The 15,822-nt window shown below is 49.6% G+C and overlaps 2 protein-coding genes across 4 annotated transcripts in view; one reads left to right on the top strand and one right to left on the bottom strand.

The window, feature by feature from the left end:
- Positions 1 to 15,822, top strand: part of LOC139054248 (LIM domain-binding protein 2-like) — a 320,751-nt gene that overhangs the window by 136,013 nt on the left and 168,916 nt on the right. For all 3 annotated transcript variants that reach the window (XM_070530966.1, XM_070530964.1, XM_070530965.1), the window contains one exon: positions 9,802 to 9,909. In XM_070530966.1, coding sequence (XP_070387067.1) covers positions 9,895 to 9,909 — 15 coding nt within the window. In that variant the 5' untranslated portion in view covers positions 9,802 to 9,894. The remainder of the gene's footprint in view (positions 1 to 9,801; positions 9,910 to 15,822) is intronic.
- Positions 918 to 4,824, bottom strand: LOC139054947 (uncharacterized). The gene is made up of 3 exons (XM_070532672.1): positions 4,805 to 4,824; positions 4,248 to 4,373; positions 918 to 4,206 (listed from the first exon to the last, which is right to left on the bottom strand). Exons 1-3 carry the CDS (start codon positions 4,822 to 4,824, stop codon positions 1,086 to 1,088), a joined length of 3,267 nt encoding a protein of 1,088 aa, XP_070388773.1. The 3' UTR covers positions 918 to 1,085.

Below are 15,822 nucleotides of genomic sequence, written 5' to 3'. Positions count from 1 at the left end.
GCTGCCATCCAGCTGAAGGTAGCGCGAACCTGCAAAGGAAAAGCACACAGTTGCTCAAAAAGGAAGCTGCAGTTGAAAAATTATTCTTCGAATTGGAATCAAACCCAAGGCTGGCGCCTCGTTGTCGCAGTCGCTCTGTGCCAGAGCTGACCACGATTTCAGCGCTTTATTTTTACAAGCCCACCTGGGCTTTTTTTCCTGCCTTTCGCGAGACTCGACGCTGGTCCCCGACGCACTGATTTTGGTGCGCAGGCGACCAGCGCTGAAACCGGCATAGCTTACTTAATTTACCTCCTGTCACTAGTTAACCTGACAGAGTGATGTTTATTAGGTCGGTCCTTCTTTCTTTCTTTGTTCCGCCCAGTGCAACATGGCTTTACAACTACAACCTAACCGTCCCTGCCCGCTTGGAATACTGTAGTGTAGTGCAAACAAGACCAGGGTCGGCTTGCACGAGCATTTAATAACGAAAATAATAACGAATTTAAGAACGCGTTCTTGTGCGAACTGTGCGTTGTCTGTGGAACATTTAAGAACGCGTTCTACTCTTCTGTCCAATTAAACGTTTTTTTCTTGATCCCTCCGATTCAGTTCCACAGTACGAAAGTTGTCACAGAATGGGTGCTAAGGACTTGGAAACGGCCCTTATTGTCATTCACGCGAGAGTTATGTCTATTTGTCGAATGGCCGGCTGCCATCCACCTGAAGGTAGTCCGAACCTAGCAAGGAGAAACACAAGGGTTCTTTAGAAAGCAAGCTACAGTTGAAAAGTTTCTGTTAGAATGAGTACCAAACTTGAGACTACAGCCTTCCCGGGGCAGTCGCCGTTCATGCTCTCTTGTAATACTAGTGTAGTACAAGTAAGACGAGGAAACCAGGGGAACACACGGACTCTCTTTCAAACGTAGTTCGTTTATTTATTTAATAAACTTCTTGCACTTTAAAGGCCCCAGTGCACGTAGCAGATGGGCTCGAACAGCAAAGTGACGAAGACACTGCATCGAGAGAAACTCCTGCAGCTCCTATTTGGCTTCTAACAGGGGGATGGGAAGAGGTATCTTCTAGAGAGCCGAATGCGTTTCAAGTTATTCGGCATCTTGACATCTAAGGCATCCATCTTGGCAGTCTAGGAACACATCCCGCACACCGTCCTTCGTTTTGGCGGAGCACTCCAGGTGTAGCCATATAGGCATTGGCGCATCCGCCATGGTGCGCCCTTCCCCAGGCGCCACGGGCTTCTTCTTCATCTTGGCCAGCTCCAGTGGCGTGTCCGGGTCGTTGCGTAGGTCCTTTTTGTTCCCCGCAAGGATGATAGGCACGCTTGGGCAGAAGTGGCGCACCTCCGGCGTCCCCGACTCCGGGTTGTTCTCCGGGGAGTCGGGCGCGTCGATACTGGAGCACATGATGGTGACGCCCTTGTCTGGGTAAGACAGCGGCCGCAACTGGTCGTGGTCTTCCTGCCGCCTCTGACTCGCCTTGGCGTCTCCGATAGCGTGTGCGGGTCTTTCGGTCCCCGCAAGAACGATAGACAAGCTGAGGCAGAAGTGGAGACCCTCCGGCCTCCCCGACTCCGGGTTGTTCTCCAGGGAGTCGGGCGAGTCGATACTGAAGCACATCATGATGACGTCCTTGTCTGGGTAAGACAGCGGCCGCAGCCGGTCGTGGTCCTCCTGCCACCTCTGACTCGCCTTGGTGTTTCCGATAGCGTGTACACGTCTTTCGGTCCCCGCAAGAGCGATATATACACTGGGGCAGAAGTGGCGTACCTCCGGCTTCACCGACTCCGGGTTGTTCTTCAGGGAGTCGGACGAGTCGATACTGAAGCACATGATGAGGACGCCCTTGTCTGGGTAAGACAGCGGCCGCAACCGGTCGTGGTCCTCCTGCCACCTCTGATTCGCCTTGGTTTTTCCGACAGCGTGTACACGTCTTTCGGTCCCCGCAAGAACGATAGACAAGCTGAGGCAGAAGTGGAGACCCTCCGGCCTCCCCGACTCCGGGTTGTTCTCCAGGGAGTCGGGCGAGTCGATACTGAAGCACATCATGATGACGTCCTTGTCTGGGTAAGACAGCGGCCGCAGCCGGTCGTGGTCCTCCTGCCACCTCTGACTCGCCTTGGTGTTTCCGATAGCGTGTACACGTCTTTCGGTCCCCGCAAGAATGATACACACGCTGAGGCAGAAGTGGCGAACCTCCGGCCTCCCCGACTCCGGGTTGTTCTCCAGGGAGTCGGCCGAGTCGATACTGAAGCGCATGATGATGACGTCCTTGACTGAGTAAGACAGCGGCCGCAACCGGACGTAGTCTTCCTGCCGCCTCTGACTCGCCTTGGCGTCTCCGATAGCGTATGCGGGTCTTTCGGTCCCCGCAAGAACGATATACACGCTGAGGCAGAGGTGGTGAACCTCCGGCCTCCCCGACTCCGGGTTGTTCTCCAGGGAGTCGGCCGAGTCGATACTGAAGCGCATGATGATGACGTCCTTGTCTGGGTAAGACAGCGGCCGCAGCCGGTCGTGGTCCTCCTGCCACCTCTGACTCGCCTTGGTGTTTCCGATAGCGTGTACACGTCTTTCGGTCCCCGCAAGAATGATACACACGCTGAGGCAGAAGTGGCGAACCTCCGGCCTCCCCGACTCCGGGTTGTTCTCCAGGGAGTCGGCCGAGTCGATACTGAAGCGCATGATGATGACGTCCTTGACTGGGTAAGACAGCGGCCGCAACCGGACGTAGTCTTCCTGCCGCCTCTGACTCGCCTTGGCGTCTCCGATAGCGTATGCGGGTCTTTCGGTCCCCGCAAGAACGATATACACGCTGAGGCAGAGGTGGTGAACCTCCGGTCTCCCCGACTCCGGGTTGTTCTCCAGGGAGTCGGGCGTGTGGATACTGAAGCGCATGATGATGATGTCCTTGTCTGGGTAAGACAGCGGCCGCAGCCGGTCGTGGTCTTCCTGCCGCCTCTGATTCGCCTTGGCGTCTCCGATAGCGTGTGCGGGTCTTTCGGTCCCCGCAAGAACGATATACACGCTGAGGCAGAAGTGGCGAACCTCCGGCCTCCCCGACTCCGGGTTGTTCTCGAGGGAGTCGGGCATGTGGATACTGAAGCGCATGATGATGACGTCCTTGTCTGGGTAAGACAGCGGCCGCAACCGGTCGTGGTCTTCCTGCCGCCTCTGACTCGCCTTGGCGTCTCCGATAGCGTGTGCGGGTCTCTCGGTCCCCGCAAGAACGATAAACACGCTGAGGCAGAAGTGGCGAACCTCCGGCCTCCCCGACTCCGGGTTGTTCTCCAGGGAGTCGGCCGAGTCGATAACGAAGCGCATGATGATGACGTCCTTGACTGGGTAAGACAGCGGCCGCAACCGGTCGTGGTCTTCCTGCCGCCTCTGACTCGCCTTGGCGTCTCCGATAGCGTGTGCGGGTCTTTCGGTCCCCGCAAGAACGATACACACGCTGGAGCAGAAGTGGCGAACCTCCGGCCTCCCCGACACCGGGTTGTTCTCCAGGGAGTCGGCCGAGTCGATAACGAAGCGCATGATGATGACGTCCTTGACTAGGTAAGACAGCGGCCGCAACCGGTCGTGGTCTTCCTGCCGCCTCTGACACGCCTTGGCGTCTCCGATAGCGTGTGCGGGTCTTTCGGTCCCCGCAAGAACGATACACACGCTGGAGCAGAAGTGGCGAACTTCCGGCCTCCCCGACTCCGGGTTGTTCTCCAGGGAGTCGGCCGAGTCGATAACGAAGCGCATGATGATGACGTCCTTGACTGGGTAAGACAGCGGCCGCAACCGGTCGTGGTTTTCCTGCCGCCTCTGACTCGCCTTGGCGTCTCCGATAGCGTGTGCGGGTCTTTCGGTCCCCGCAAGAACGATACACACGCTGGAGCAGAAGTGGCGAACTTCCGGCCTCCCCGACTCCGGGTTGTTCTCCAGGGAGTCGGCCGAGTCGATACTGAAGCGCATGATGATGACGTCCTTGACTGGGTAAGACAGCGGCCGCAACCGGTCGTGGTCTTCCTGCCGCCTCTGACTCGCCTTGGCGTCTCCGATAGCGTGTGCGGGTCTTTCGGTCCCCGCAAGAACGATACACACGCTGGAGCAGAAGTGGCGAACTTCCGGCCTCCTCGACTCTGGGTTGTTCTTCAGGGAGTCGGGTGAGTCGATACTGAAGCACATGATGATGACGTCCGTGTCCGTGGTAACAACTGTTGCCGCAACCGGTCGTGATCCTCATGCTTCGCTGTGTCCTACAATGCGAGCTCCACCAGTTTGCAGTCGACCTTGATAGAGGTGGCGTAGTTTTCGAAGACCGTAGGCACATAGGCCCCTGGATACGTGTCCTTGCTGGAGACGATCAGAAGACACGTCTTCCTCGAGCTTTGTTAATCTTCTTCTACTTCTTCTTACACCTTGTTGCAACCTTCTTCCAAAGGAAATTTGAAAGCCTATGGTGTACCCTGAACAATTGAGTTTAACGCCCCAACGCAACTCCTCATCTATTATCAACGATGCAGTTACAGCTACAGATTCGTTTTAACCAACTGGCATTATTTAAAATGTCAGAACAGTTGCCGAGTTGGAGCGAATTCATAGCTGACTTTGGTTGCACAATAACACGAAGACAAAGAAGTTGCGGACTGAGAGCACATGCACTTTTCTCGAAACTGATTCTTTTTTTTTTTGCTTCATAGCCAAACGATTACGTACAACGGTGACTGGCATAAGCAGCGTTATCAATACCGAGTGACAGTGATCAAAGCGGTAATATGTGCCAAAGAAGTATGACAGAGACACTTAATACTGCTTACGTGTGGGAATGCGAGAGCATTGTAGTCGCTTTGGGTAAATGATTTCGCTTAGGTATTCACCTGTATGTCGTCGTGCACGTTGTAAACTTGCAGGGCATTCCTTTTGTGGTCTCTTCCTTCGTCTTCTGCGACGTGCTTGCGTGGGTGACCACGTTTCACAGACGCCGCTGAGGTAGGCATTGCGGAGTGCATCCCAGTAGACACAGGACCGATAAAATGCGAAGAGCAAGTGACGCCCGGGAGGCAGCGACGTGACGTGTGCAATGAAGCACCCACTAGGCACAACTCATTTTATGCACTCATGATTTGGCGTCGAGAGTGCATCGCAGTAGGCACAGCACCGATGAAACCCAAGCGACGCGTGGGAGACAGTGGCGGAGGCAGTGACGTGACGTGTGCAATGACGCACGCACTTGGCACAACTTTGGTGAACTGTAACCGTGGCGTCGGGGAAGCTTGCTCGTCTCGCACCCCGGAGGCCCGGGTTCGATTCCCACCCATACCGAAGTGTATCAAGTTTCTCTTCAATTCCATTGATTGACTTAGCTTCGGAAGCCTGCTTGACAAACTTGACGTCAGTCCGAGCATTTATGACGTGTTGTCACTCGTCGCGCGTTCGGCCATTTTTGGTGATACCTTTTGGTCAGGCCGACGACGCCGGATTTTCTTTTAATGTGGCATATAATATTTTCGCATTAAAAGTGCCAACGCGATAATGACGTATAGAGCACAAGTTGGCGTAGCCGCCGAATTAACGAATGAAATAAATCTTGCCTTCCGCTGGTGGCATGAGCGTTGTGCAAGCGCACCGGCTTCCGCTGAGCGGCTGTGTCAGTTATTAGGAGACACTAGACTCAGCAGAGCGCATCCTAAAAGCTCAGAACACCCTTATATAATATTTGCGTGTGAATGCCGGCTTCTCTCGTTTCGTCAGGGTCAACACGCTGAACCTTGCTCCAAGTTTCCTGCAGGATGTGTTTTCGGCGTCGAAGACGGTGACACGAATAAGCTAAATTACAGCGCGAGCGTTGGCGGTGGCGTCAAGGAAGGTGCTCGTTTTTCCAGCATCTATTATAATCGTGGGCGTGCAAGTCGTGTGTCGTGACGTACCGCACGCCGCATCACGCGTTTTCGTGGGTGACTCTGAGTAATTTGTGGATCAGAACGAAACTAGACGATGACAAACAAGCAACGAGACGTTTGTGACTAGCGCGCGGTTCTGTCCGCATGGACAGAATGTTGTGTTTAGGAATGCCGTGGTATGAAATTGTTTTGTTTGTTGACTGGATTGCTTTGGGTGTCTCATGTTCATGCTACTGCGTACGCGCCAGTCGCTCACTGTGTTGCCTTTCTTCTGCGGGCGTTGTTTTACAGTTAGTGTGCTGGCTGGTCTGCTCATAACAGTTGCTATGTATCCCCACTTACGTAAACGCACACGCAACTCCATAAATGCTGGAAGCGATGGCTTGACAAGGATGCTGTACAGTAAAACCTCGTGAATGCGGACCCGCTTAATAATTTCGCTTTAAAAATAGTCGCGATGAATCTCCCGCCCTGTCGCCATTGACCCAAATGTATCGTCCGATCGCTTAAGCCGTATAGTCGCTTAACGCATGCCAAATGGTTAGTGCGTAGTATTTGCTTCATTTTTCGACGCCTAGAAAAGCGGAATCGACGAAATGTCATGCGTGCAGACCATAGATATGCGGCGCACAGACCTTTCCCAGACTGCAGTCGCCACCGATCGATAGTGACTTCAAAACATGGCAGCCATGACGTGTTTCCTGCTCCCATAGCTTCTAGCGCTTCCATGTCGTCGTCATGGATGACGACGTGGATGATGGCCACCATTTGACTTGGGTGAATTGGTTAATCTTGAGTAAAAAGTTGAAGCAGCGCGAAGAAGACGAGTACATGAATAGAAAACAAACACAACAGGACGGGCGCTGTACTGACAGCTGGAAAATTTATTGGAAGAACAACCACTTTTTATTACGTCTCAAAAAAAACACCAACAATAACGAAAAAGGTTAGAAGGCATGCCTACTGCCTACAAGTAGAAGTGCTTATCTAGAAAATGCATCTCAAGTTTTGTTAGGCTGAGTGACGCTGCGCTGGCTCATTTGTCTCCTGGTTTGATAATGCAGTATGCGTCTACCATTCCTCTTTCTTTTTTTGCTCTTTGCGTGCTGAAGCACTAAGGATTCCCCATGTGCGGGAAAAGGCTGGAGGAAGTGACTGCGGATCCTTCGGCGCTCGATCGGGAACAAAAAGGCCTGGCGCGGACGGCGGGATTTCACGTGACTCGCATTTTGCGAACGTTCACCGTGCGGTGCGAACGGTCACCTTGGAATGCGGGCATTGTCGCAATGTCGGAAAGCGTTCTTTTTTTCTTATCTTATTTTTTTTCTCTTATTTTTTTCTCTTATTTTTTTTCTTCTTGTTTTTTTATAAAACGAATCTCTGAAATTGTCATTGTCAACTTGTCAGAGACAGTATACGGATATGTATGATTCCCGAAGACACGAACTACATCCACAAATACAACATTTTATCAAGAAGAAAAATGGAGTAATAATCACATTTTGTGAATTTTAAAGATTCCTGACTCTTCATGAAACTGTATAAAGCGCGATGACGTGTTTGACCGCGTGTTCGTCGTTGTGAAACGCTGTCCTGTGCGAAGCTTTTAAATTCGGATCCTGGCGATTTGTGCAAAGCAAGCAACTCGTCTACATATAAGGCACGATTCGGCGCGGCCGTTTGTTTTCTCGGTACAAAACCGTAAGCATTAGCTCGTCTCCATTTAGAATATGTTGACTTTTTCAGTGACGGTGACCTGCGGGTGTCGCAGAGAATACGAGTTGCTATGATTCGATTTTCGTTCCTCGAGGTCGTCGTCGTCGTCTCATAATCATCATCATCATCACCATCATCATCATCATCATCATCATCATCATCCCATTTATGTCCTCTGCAAGACAAAGGCAGAGCCACCCAGAGCCCAACCACCTTCAATTACCCCTGTCTTGTGCCACCTAACACCATCTTTGTGAGCGAATTTCCTAGCTTGATCAGGTCGCGTAGTTCTCTGCCGTCCCCTACTACGGTTCCCTTCTCTTGGCACCTATTCTCGAACTCTAATTGACCACTGTTTAAGTATAGCGGCTTATATACTATAGCGACGGATCTATGCTAACATCTTGCATGCTGTTTATCACTGTAAATTATCTAATTTCCCGAATTCTGATGGAATGTTGTTTATTTACGCTGAAAACCGTGGGTGCATTAATAATTTAGTACTGTCCGGATTGTAGGGCGGTCTATATACTGAGCTCTGGAGGACAACATATATTTGCATTCACTTTGTAAGAGACACCATCTCCCTGCTTGTGAAAAGAGATAAGGAAAGTGAAGCAAGATAGAGAGGTTAGCCTTCCAGTTTACCATACTTTCGGATAAGAGATAAAGGGTTGAGAAAGGCGTAAGAGGGAGACGTGTACGCACAAGCAGTGAAATGACGGTACTTGGAACTCCGACCTCGCCACTCGCCACACTCGCAAACCGTTCGAAGCCCAGCTGCGACTGATCTGTGCGAACTTCTTTGGCTGTGATGTCTCACTCATTAAATTTGTTTATTTATTATTTTGTCAGCTACTGCCAGCCAGCTTTTGGAAGCCATGGCAGGAGTGGGTAAATCTATTTTATAAAGCATAAATTATACATTTGAATCATTCACGTCGACAAAATTGGTAACAATAATAGTATTTCATGCAAATACTAAGAAAGCAGATGTGAATATAAGGTCAGAAGAAAGTGGGCGGCCGTTAAACAGCATTACACATGTGCTCGGCCGGCTAACGTGCTACAGACCAACGGAGGCCACTCGTTACAAAACAAGGCATAGGCATGCCTTGTTTTGTAATGAGTGGCCATTCAGTATAATACAGTGTCCACTATAGTGAACATTTCTCAGCACTTACGACGTTATCCACACGGCGTTACGCCCCATTTTTACTTGGCGTGAATGCTATGGGGCAGAAATGTATTTGCAATGCACTGTTCCCCGAACGATGTTTAGGGTAAGGCACGTCTGAAAACTGGCTATAAAGTTATATATGCGGTGGTATACATAGCCGAATACATAGCCCAGGGCAGATTATTTTCTAAAATGAAGCATTTTGTTATTCGCTGGAAATACTGATACTGGTGTATCTGGTAGTACCTGTCACTATGGATAGAGGACTATTGGAAATGGCTGTCTATACGTATACCAAGCAGATGTTGCAATGCACCGAGCGTTATAACGAGCCTACACTGTTACATTTAAAGGAAGTGAGTTAGTGACAGGGGTGATTGACAAGGAGACAGCTCGAGTGAGTAAGAGGGCATCAATAAGTACTCGAGGAATTGAAGTGTTTCATACTTCCTGAAATGACTTCTAGTGGACGAAAGTGACTGGTTGGATCTCATGCAGCGGAGCCGAACTTCGCGTTTATTATGATAATGTATGTGACAGTCATTTAACGTGTACGGGGGTTAATATACCATGGAAAAGCAATCGCGTAGGGCCGAAAACAAAAGGTTAAGATGACAGTATGGTGCCTTATTCACCGCCAGGCGTGAACTTCTTTCTCCTGTAGTTTGAATTTTCTTTACCCTTTAACCATTAGGTTACTCGTGGTTAACCATTCACAAAACCCTTTGAAGGCTAAGGACTTGTGTTCTCAACTGGCAGCAAATTTTTCTGTGTAGCGACGCGGGCAGCATGGCGCAAATGACTGACGCAGGGTCGTTCTACCACGGAGGCCTCTTGCGTGGAGATGCCTTCGGGAGCTGGCCTTTGACTCCCTCATTTCTTTTTTCTGGGTGGCAAGTGTAGCAGCTACCGCCGAGCCTCCGCCTCGCTGTTTTGGCGGCCGCCACTTTCGGCTCGCTCCCTTGACAAAGCGTGTGTGTAAGTGCGCAGCAGCTGACCCGTTGCCCCCGTCTTGCAGGCATGCGGCGTTCCGGGAGGCTGGCCGGACGATGCCCGCCATGAGCCCTGCGGCGGCCAGTCGCCACCCGCTTCCTCTTCTGCTTAGCGAGGAATGCGATTAAGACCGGTGAGTACAGAGGCGCCACGCCTGCTGCCGCTTCTCGTCTGCCGTCACGCGCGCGCCGATATTTTGCCCTTCAGCCCGTGGGCTCTGCTTTCCTGCACACCATCTGGCAGGATTTCGTTGAAGAGGAGATATAGAAAAAAAAAAAAGATACCAATAGCGCGGCGAATGCGAAGACGAAGGCGAGCGACACAGGGAAGCTATGCAATCCGTTTTACAGAAAAGAGGGAAATTACTCAGGAAAGAGAAAACAATGAAACCAGCGACGCACTCAACTGACACGTAACGGAATTATCTGAAAGTGATGCGCGTTTCTCTTTTAAGGCCATTGAGGTCTGTCTGACGCAACTTGGGCTTGCCGTTTGTACATAGCAAGTATTTCGCGCCTCAGTCGATTAGGGTGGCGAAATAATGTTATTGTGCGCGCGGATTCTGCAGTGTGTCCCCCAGTCGTGGCAATGCGTTACCATGTGTAAGCAACCAACTGAAAAAACGTTCATGCCATGCAAGTCGGGACCAGCCAAGGACAAAGTGGGCGACGTGTACGCGCGGCAGACCGCATTGAACAGTGTGCGCAGGCAAAATATCCCTGCTCTTTTTAAAGCATGCCAGCAAGTTCGTGCTCAGCTTCTCTCGTGTTGTCTGCAGCATCCCTTTCCCTTTCGGTCATGTGTATGTGTGACGAATAGGGCGCTGTTTGAACGCAGGGCTGGTTAAGCTACGCCAAAACGCTCTGAAAGGTCCAGTCTGTACCTTGCACTTGGTAATTCATTGCCGCGACTTTGGATACACTGCCGAATTCGCTCGCACAATTTTGTTCCGTCACCCTGACCAACCGATCGACACGCGAAATACGCGACGCGCGTCATCTACGAAACAGAAATTGAACTTGACAGTCATGTCCTCAGTAGGTCTACAAGAGTATCATTTTGTTTATACATCATGTAATGATGTTCAGTAAACTGCATTGAATTAAAATCTGCATTTAGGTGACATTTGAGTGGCTTACTGGTATCGGTAGAATTATTATTATTATTATTATTATTATTATTATTATTATTATTATTATTATTATTATTATTATTATTATTATTATTATTATTATTATTATTATTATTAGACCGAAGCTGTATATGGCCAGCCGATTCGTCCGTCTGCCCGTCTCGTTAGCGTAGCCTCGTTAGCTAGTGTAGGCCCTAATTTGCGTGTTGGGCAGAGTTTACGGTTCCAGGGGAACAGTAGGTGGTGGCAGTCAGAATGCGAGGCCAGGTTAGGTTTACACAACGCGTTCATCATTCTGAATCTCCAAAACCTTGTGGCAGTGACATGGACGGTCGGGGCAAGGGCAGAAAATACGGGGCCACCCAAGGAAGCCTTTGCCAATGAGTCGGTACACTCATTCAAAGGCAAAATTGCTTGCCCAGGCACCCAAATTAAACGATGGAAACGCAGATGAGGTCGAGCCAGTGGATATAATGCTTGCAAAATTTTTGAGTCACCGCACTTTGTAAGCGATGAACATAGAGAGAGCGAATCGGTGGTAATATCTGCTTATGAATGAGAGGGGTTCAAAATGCGAAGGGCTAAAACTACAGCTAAGAATTCTGCTAGGAAGACATGAGTAAAATGAGTAAGTCTAATCGAATAGTATCAATCTAGCGAATGAGAAAAGATTCCCTACACCTGCCGTTTCATTGCTCTGTGAGGCATCTGTCGCTATTGTAGCGTTCGTCTGAATATTTTACATTATTTGGCTAGACGTTATCGAAAATAATTTCTAGAGAGGCGGTAGTGGAATTTTCGGGAGTGATCTCATATAGTTTAACATTCAAGGGCTCGAGTAGTGCCTGCGCAAAAACCACCTGTGGCGTATAAAAGCAGGGCCAATGAACATTAAAAAATGATGCCGCATCGCGTCACTGAATTTCTGTAAAGACAGGGCTGGTTCGGCGGCATAACCTACAGCCATTAACGAAGGCACTCGCGCTTCCAGGTATAGTACAGCGCTCGCTACGAATTTGGGGAGGCCAAGACAAAGACGGAATTCATCCCGTTCTATTAGAACAAGATGCCGAATCTTGTGTCACTCCCCTTCGTCTTCGTCGCACTCTTAGTGTTATAGCATTTCGTGCTGTCAACGAGCGCATAGTTACGAGGCTCGTCGTTACCAGCGAGCTGCAGGACTGCAGGACTGCAGGACCTATGAAATCCCACATGGCTTGCAGCGGCACGCGCCTACATTTCGAGCTGAGAGAAAATTGGAGAAATGAGGGCCTCCTTGGATAAAGTGACCAAAAAGGCCGCCATTGCAGTAAAAGAAAACGTAAACGCACTTAATAATTCTGATTTATTTCAGCGAAGTCGTTAACGGTGTATTTCTGTTAGATCATATACTTATAACTGTGACAAACATAAAAAGATAGCAGGCAACTAGTCTGAAGGCAGCTATACCGCCACCTCCGCATGACGCGTGATGCGCGCTTCTTCTACAGTTGCATAGTTCTCCAGCCCTCCACTTTTGTGAGTGATTATCTAATATGTGTGCGTCTAAACCTGCCTTGAGAGTGTCAACCCACAGCGTTCCTGTGCATGACGGTGCATGGGTGTGGGGCACTACACGTTATTAAGGCGAAAGCCTTAATAACGTGTAGGTAATAGCGTGTAATAACGTCTTTGGTGAGAGTCAAACCTGACGACCTGTGGTTTTAATTAGGGTGAATTAGGCCATCGGTTTCTTTATAAGAAAGTGTGAGGCTGAGGCGAGGAAGAAGCGTCAGCACCACATGTGGTGTTAAGACGTAGTTAATTAAGATATAGTTAAGGCACTCGAACCCATGACCTTTGGTATGAGTCGAACCTTCAACCTTTTTGTGGGAGTCGAACTCATGGCCTGTGGTGTTAATTAGGGCGAAGTTAATTAAGGCACCCCAACTTACGATCCAAGATGGAGATATGGGCGAACCGGCCTCTTCAAGTTGGGTTCTAATTAACATCGTGAAGGTCGCGAGTCGAACCCACTACATTTACTGTTAATTAAGGGGAAGTAAATAAGGAACTGTTAATTAAGCTATACTTAATCAAGGCACACGAACGCACGACCTTTGGTGCGAGTTGAAACCTCGATCTTTTGTGTTAATTAGTGCGATATGTTAATTAAGGTATGGTTACTTAAGTTGAGTTAATTAGGACACTCGAACCCACGACCTTTGGTGGGTGAAAACAAATCATAGGAAATAACGTATTCGAATGAAAATGTCACGTAATGTAATGAATGTCTCGTGAGCGCGCTGGCTTTTGCCTTCATCCTCTTTAGCGTATGCCAAAGTGACTTAACTTTTTTCGTTTTTTTAATGGTTTTCGGTTCAGAGATTAAGATAGACAATACTTCGGCTGCTCCATAATTCTCTCTCTCTATAGCAAAAGATAAATAGGCAAATCAATATAAAGAAGCGATCATCAAAATAAGGCTGCCGTGACGAAGCGCTTAGTCAACGTCTATCTGCTGTCATCGCCCCTGAAGAAATCGGTATCCACATTAATTGCAGTCTAACGTTCGGAGAACGGGTCTCCATGAATGAAAGGCATGAATGCGCAGGTCACTTCGAGCTCAGTCCGCAATACGGAACCATAAACGGCACCAATATATAAATAATTATTCACCTACTTTCCACAAACACTGCTCTTGTGAACTAAAATACCCCTGGCCCCGGCGGTTTGTGTGATCACGCTTTCATATAATTCGCGGCAGCTATTGTCCGTTTCACCGGTGTGTGGCGGTACTCCCTTCGAATTAAACGTAGACAAAAACTACGGTGTTTTGCCGTCCTTCTCTAAGTAATGTGGAGAGCTCCCTGCAGCGTTCAGTTTTACTCTCGTGCTTGCTTTACGCGCGTCATCCTACCACTGTTTTGGTCGGTTAACAAGAGGGTTTCATACCGCGCTTCCAGCTAGCACACTCTTAAAACGGTTGCTCCCTTTGGGGTGCATATTTGTCCCACAACAATAATCGTCATCTGCCTTCCTTGCGTTTCCTTTTCTTGAAAACTCGGCGCTCGCTACTTTCCTGTCGAGAATGCTGCGTCACACTGATAACGCGCATGCCGTTCGTGACTGGGAAGTACCGGGCTCGCAGCGTTAAAGAAAGGAAACGCGGGCAAGACAGATGACGATTATCGTTGTGGGACAAGATGAGCCCCAAAGGGTGTAAATTTTTCTAAGGGTGCAGGTCAAGCTTTCTGTTCACCTGCCCGTTCGAACAGCTCGAGAACACGTGCATTCGATGATTGCAGCACGGGCGTGGCGTATAGCTCGAGACGGGAGTGTTGCGCAAGAGGCCGTCTCGATTGGCGTTGAGGCCGCGAAGTGCCCGCTATTTCACGCTCTCTTTACTGCGCCCGTGCTAGCGCGTAAGGCGAGCCGCGCGTTGTGTGAATTTTCACGCTCGTCGATCTTTTCCTTCAACACCCGTGAGGCTACGTTTCCTCTTCTCTCGCTGGGCGGCTTTACGGAAGAGTTGGTAACAAGGTCGCACTTTCTGCGTGTTCAGTGTAACTCGAGCGCCGGGTGCAGCAGAGCAATAAAAAAAAAACTAAAAAAAGAAGACGACGACGTTATTGATGGATGCGACGCCACTTTCTTGTTTCGATTTAAAAAAAGAAAGAAAAATGTTTTGTCGATGACGCACGAACGCTGTTTGAGCCGCGTTCAGTTGCGGAAAGAACACGTACATGATGAAGACTACAGTAACTTGACGTGTTCCGAACTTGATCTGACTCGTCTGCCGAGCGGTTTAGGAGTTTCGAGGACGAGCGGCTTTCTTAACTCCTTCACGGAGTTTTTTTTTTTTTTCCTGTCTGGAGCACGGGAAGTCGTTACGTCGTTTGTACTGCTTATAGCGTTGCAGCTGGTGAAATTCACGAAAGTGCACAGCTGCTCTCGCACTGTGCGGTAAGTGTAAACTAAAACGTTATCAGTTCGAAGCATTCCTTGCAGGCACTTTGCGGTTGGTAGGTTCCTGTCTTGCCTCGCTTCGAGCCTCTTGAACAAATAAAGGTTTCCTGCCTGATGGTGGGCTTTGGATCTGGGTCTCCAAATGCTCACTTAATGTTCACTCTGCCCGTTAGGCCCAGACGCATGCATACTTCTTTCGTGCCAACGCCAACTATAGCGCATTGAAACGACTGGCATGTCCGTCACGTCGCGTAGCAACAATTTTATTATAAAAGTGTGAGAACGTGTGTTCTCGCCAGTTTTCATTAAGCTACAGACGCAAAAACGGAACGCGTGAGTAATTGTCAAGTTTATCGCTGTCTTTGGCGTGCGGCAAATCGCATAGCAACAAGTTAATCGTGAGGGTGAGAGGGCGCCATTTTAGCCCGAGCCTCTGGCTCGGCGTGGCATTTACGAAGGCCTACTCGTTCCGCATTGTAATGGGGGACACGCCCATGTGCGACTCTTGCGGAACCACAGAAACCATTGAATACATACTATGTATCTGTCCCCAATACAACGTCGAGCGCGAAGTTCTCCGGATAGCACTGAACCAGCTGGACTCTAGACCATTTTCCGTAACGAAGATCCTTGGACCCTGGCCGTTCGCGTCGATAGCACAGAAGGCCACGAAAGCGCTCTTGAAATACCTCAAGTCGACTGGCCTTGGGAACCGTGTGTAGACTGGGTGCGAACCTTCCACTGTGCGTGAAACTGTGCTCTCTCTCTCTCTTTATCCGCATACCCCCTTTCCCCAGTGCAGGGTAGCAAACCGGACGTGCGTCTGGTTAACCTCCCTGCGTTTCCGGTCTTCTCTCTCTCTCTCTCTCTCGTGGCAGCTTGTGGTTTAAGACGTAAACGACATTGTAGCACCTTCGGTCTCGGCCCAGGCCGCAAAAAACAGGTTGTAACGTTTCCTCGCTGGAG

The sequence above is a fragment of the Dermacentor albipictus genome, chromosome 1, assembly GCF_038994185.2.
Source record: "Dermacentor albipictus isolate Rhodes 1998 colony chromosome 1, USDA_Dalb.pri_finalv2, whole genome shotgun sequence".
NCBI classification, from domain to species: domain Eukaryota; kingdom Metazoa; phylum Arthropoda; class Arachnida; order Ixodida; family Ixodidae; genus Dermacentor; species Dermacentor albipictus.
Note: the sequence above shows the minus strand (reverse complement) of the source record. Positions and strands in the feature narration are given on the sequence as shown.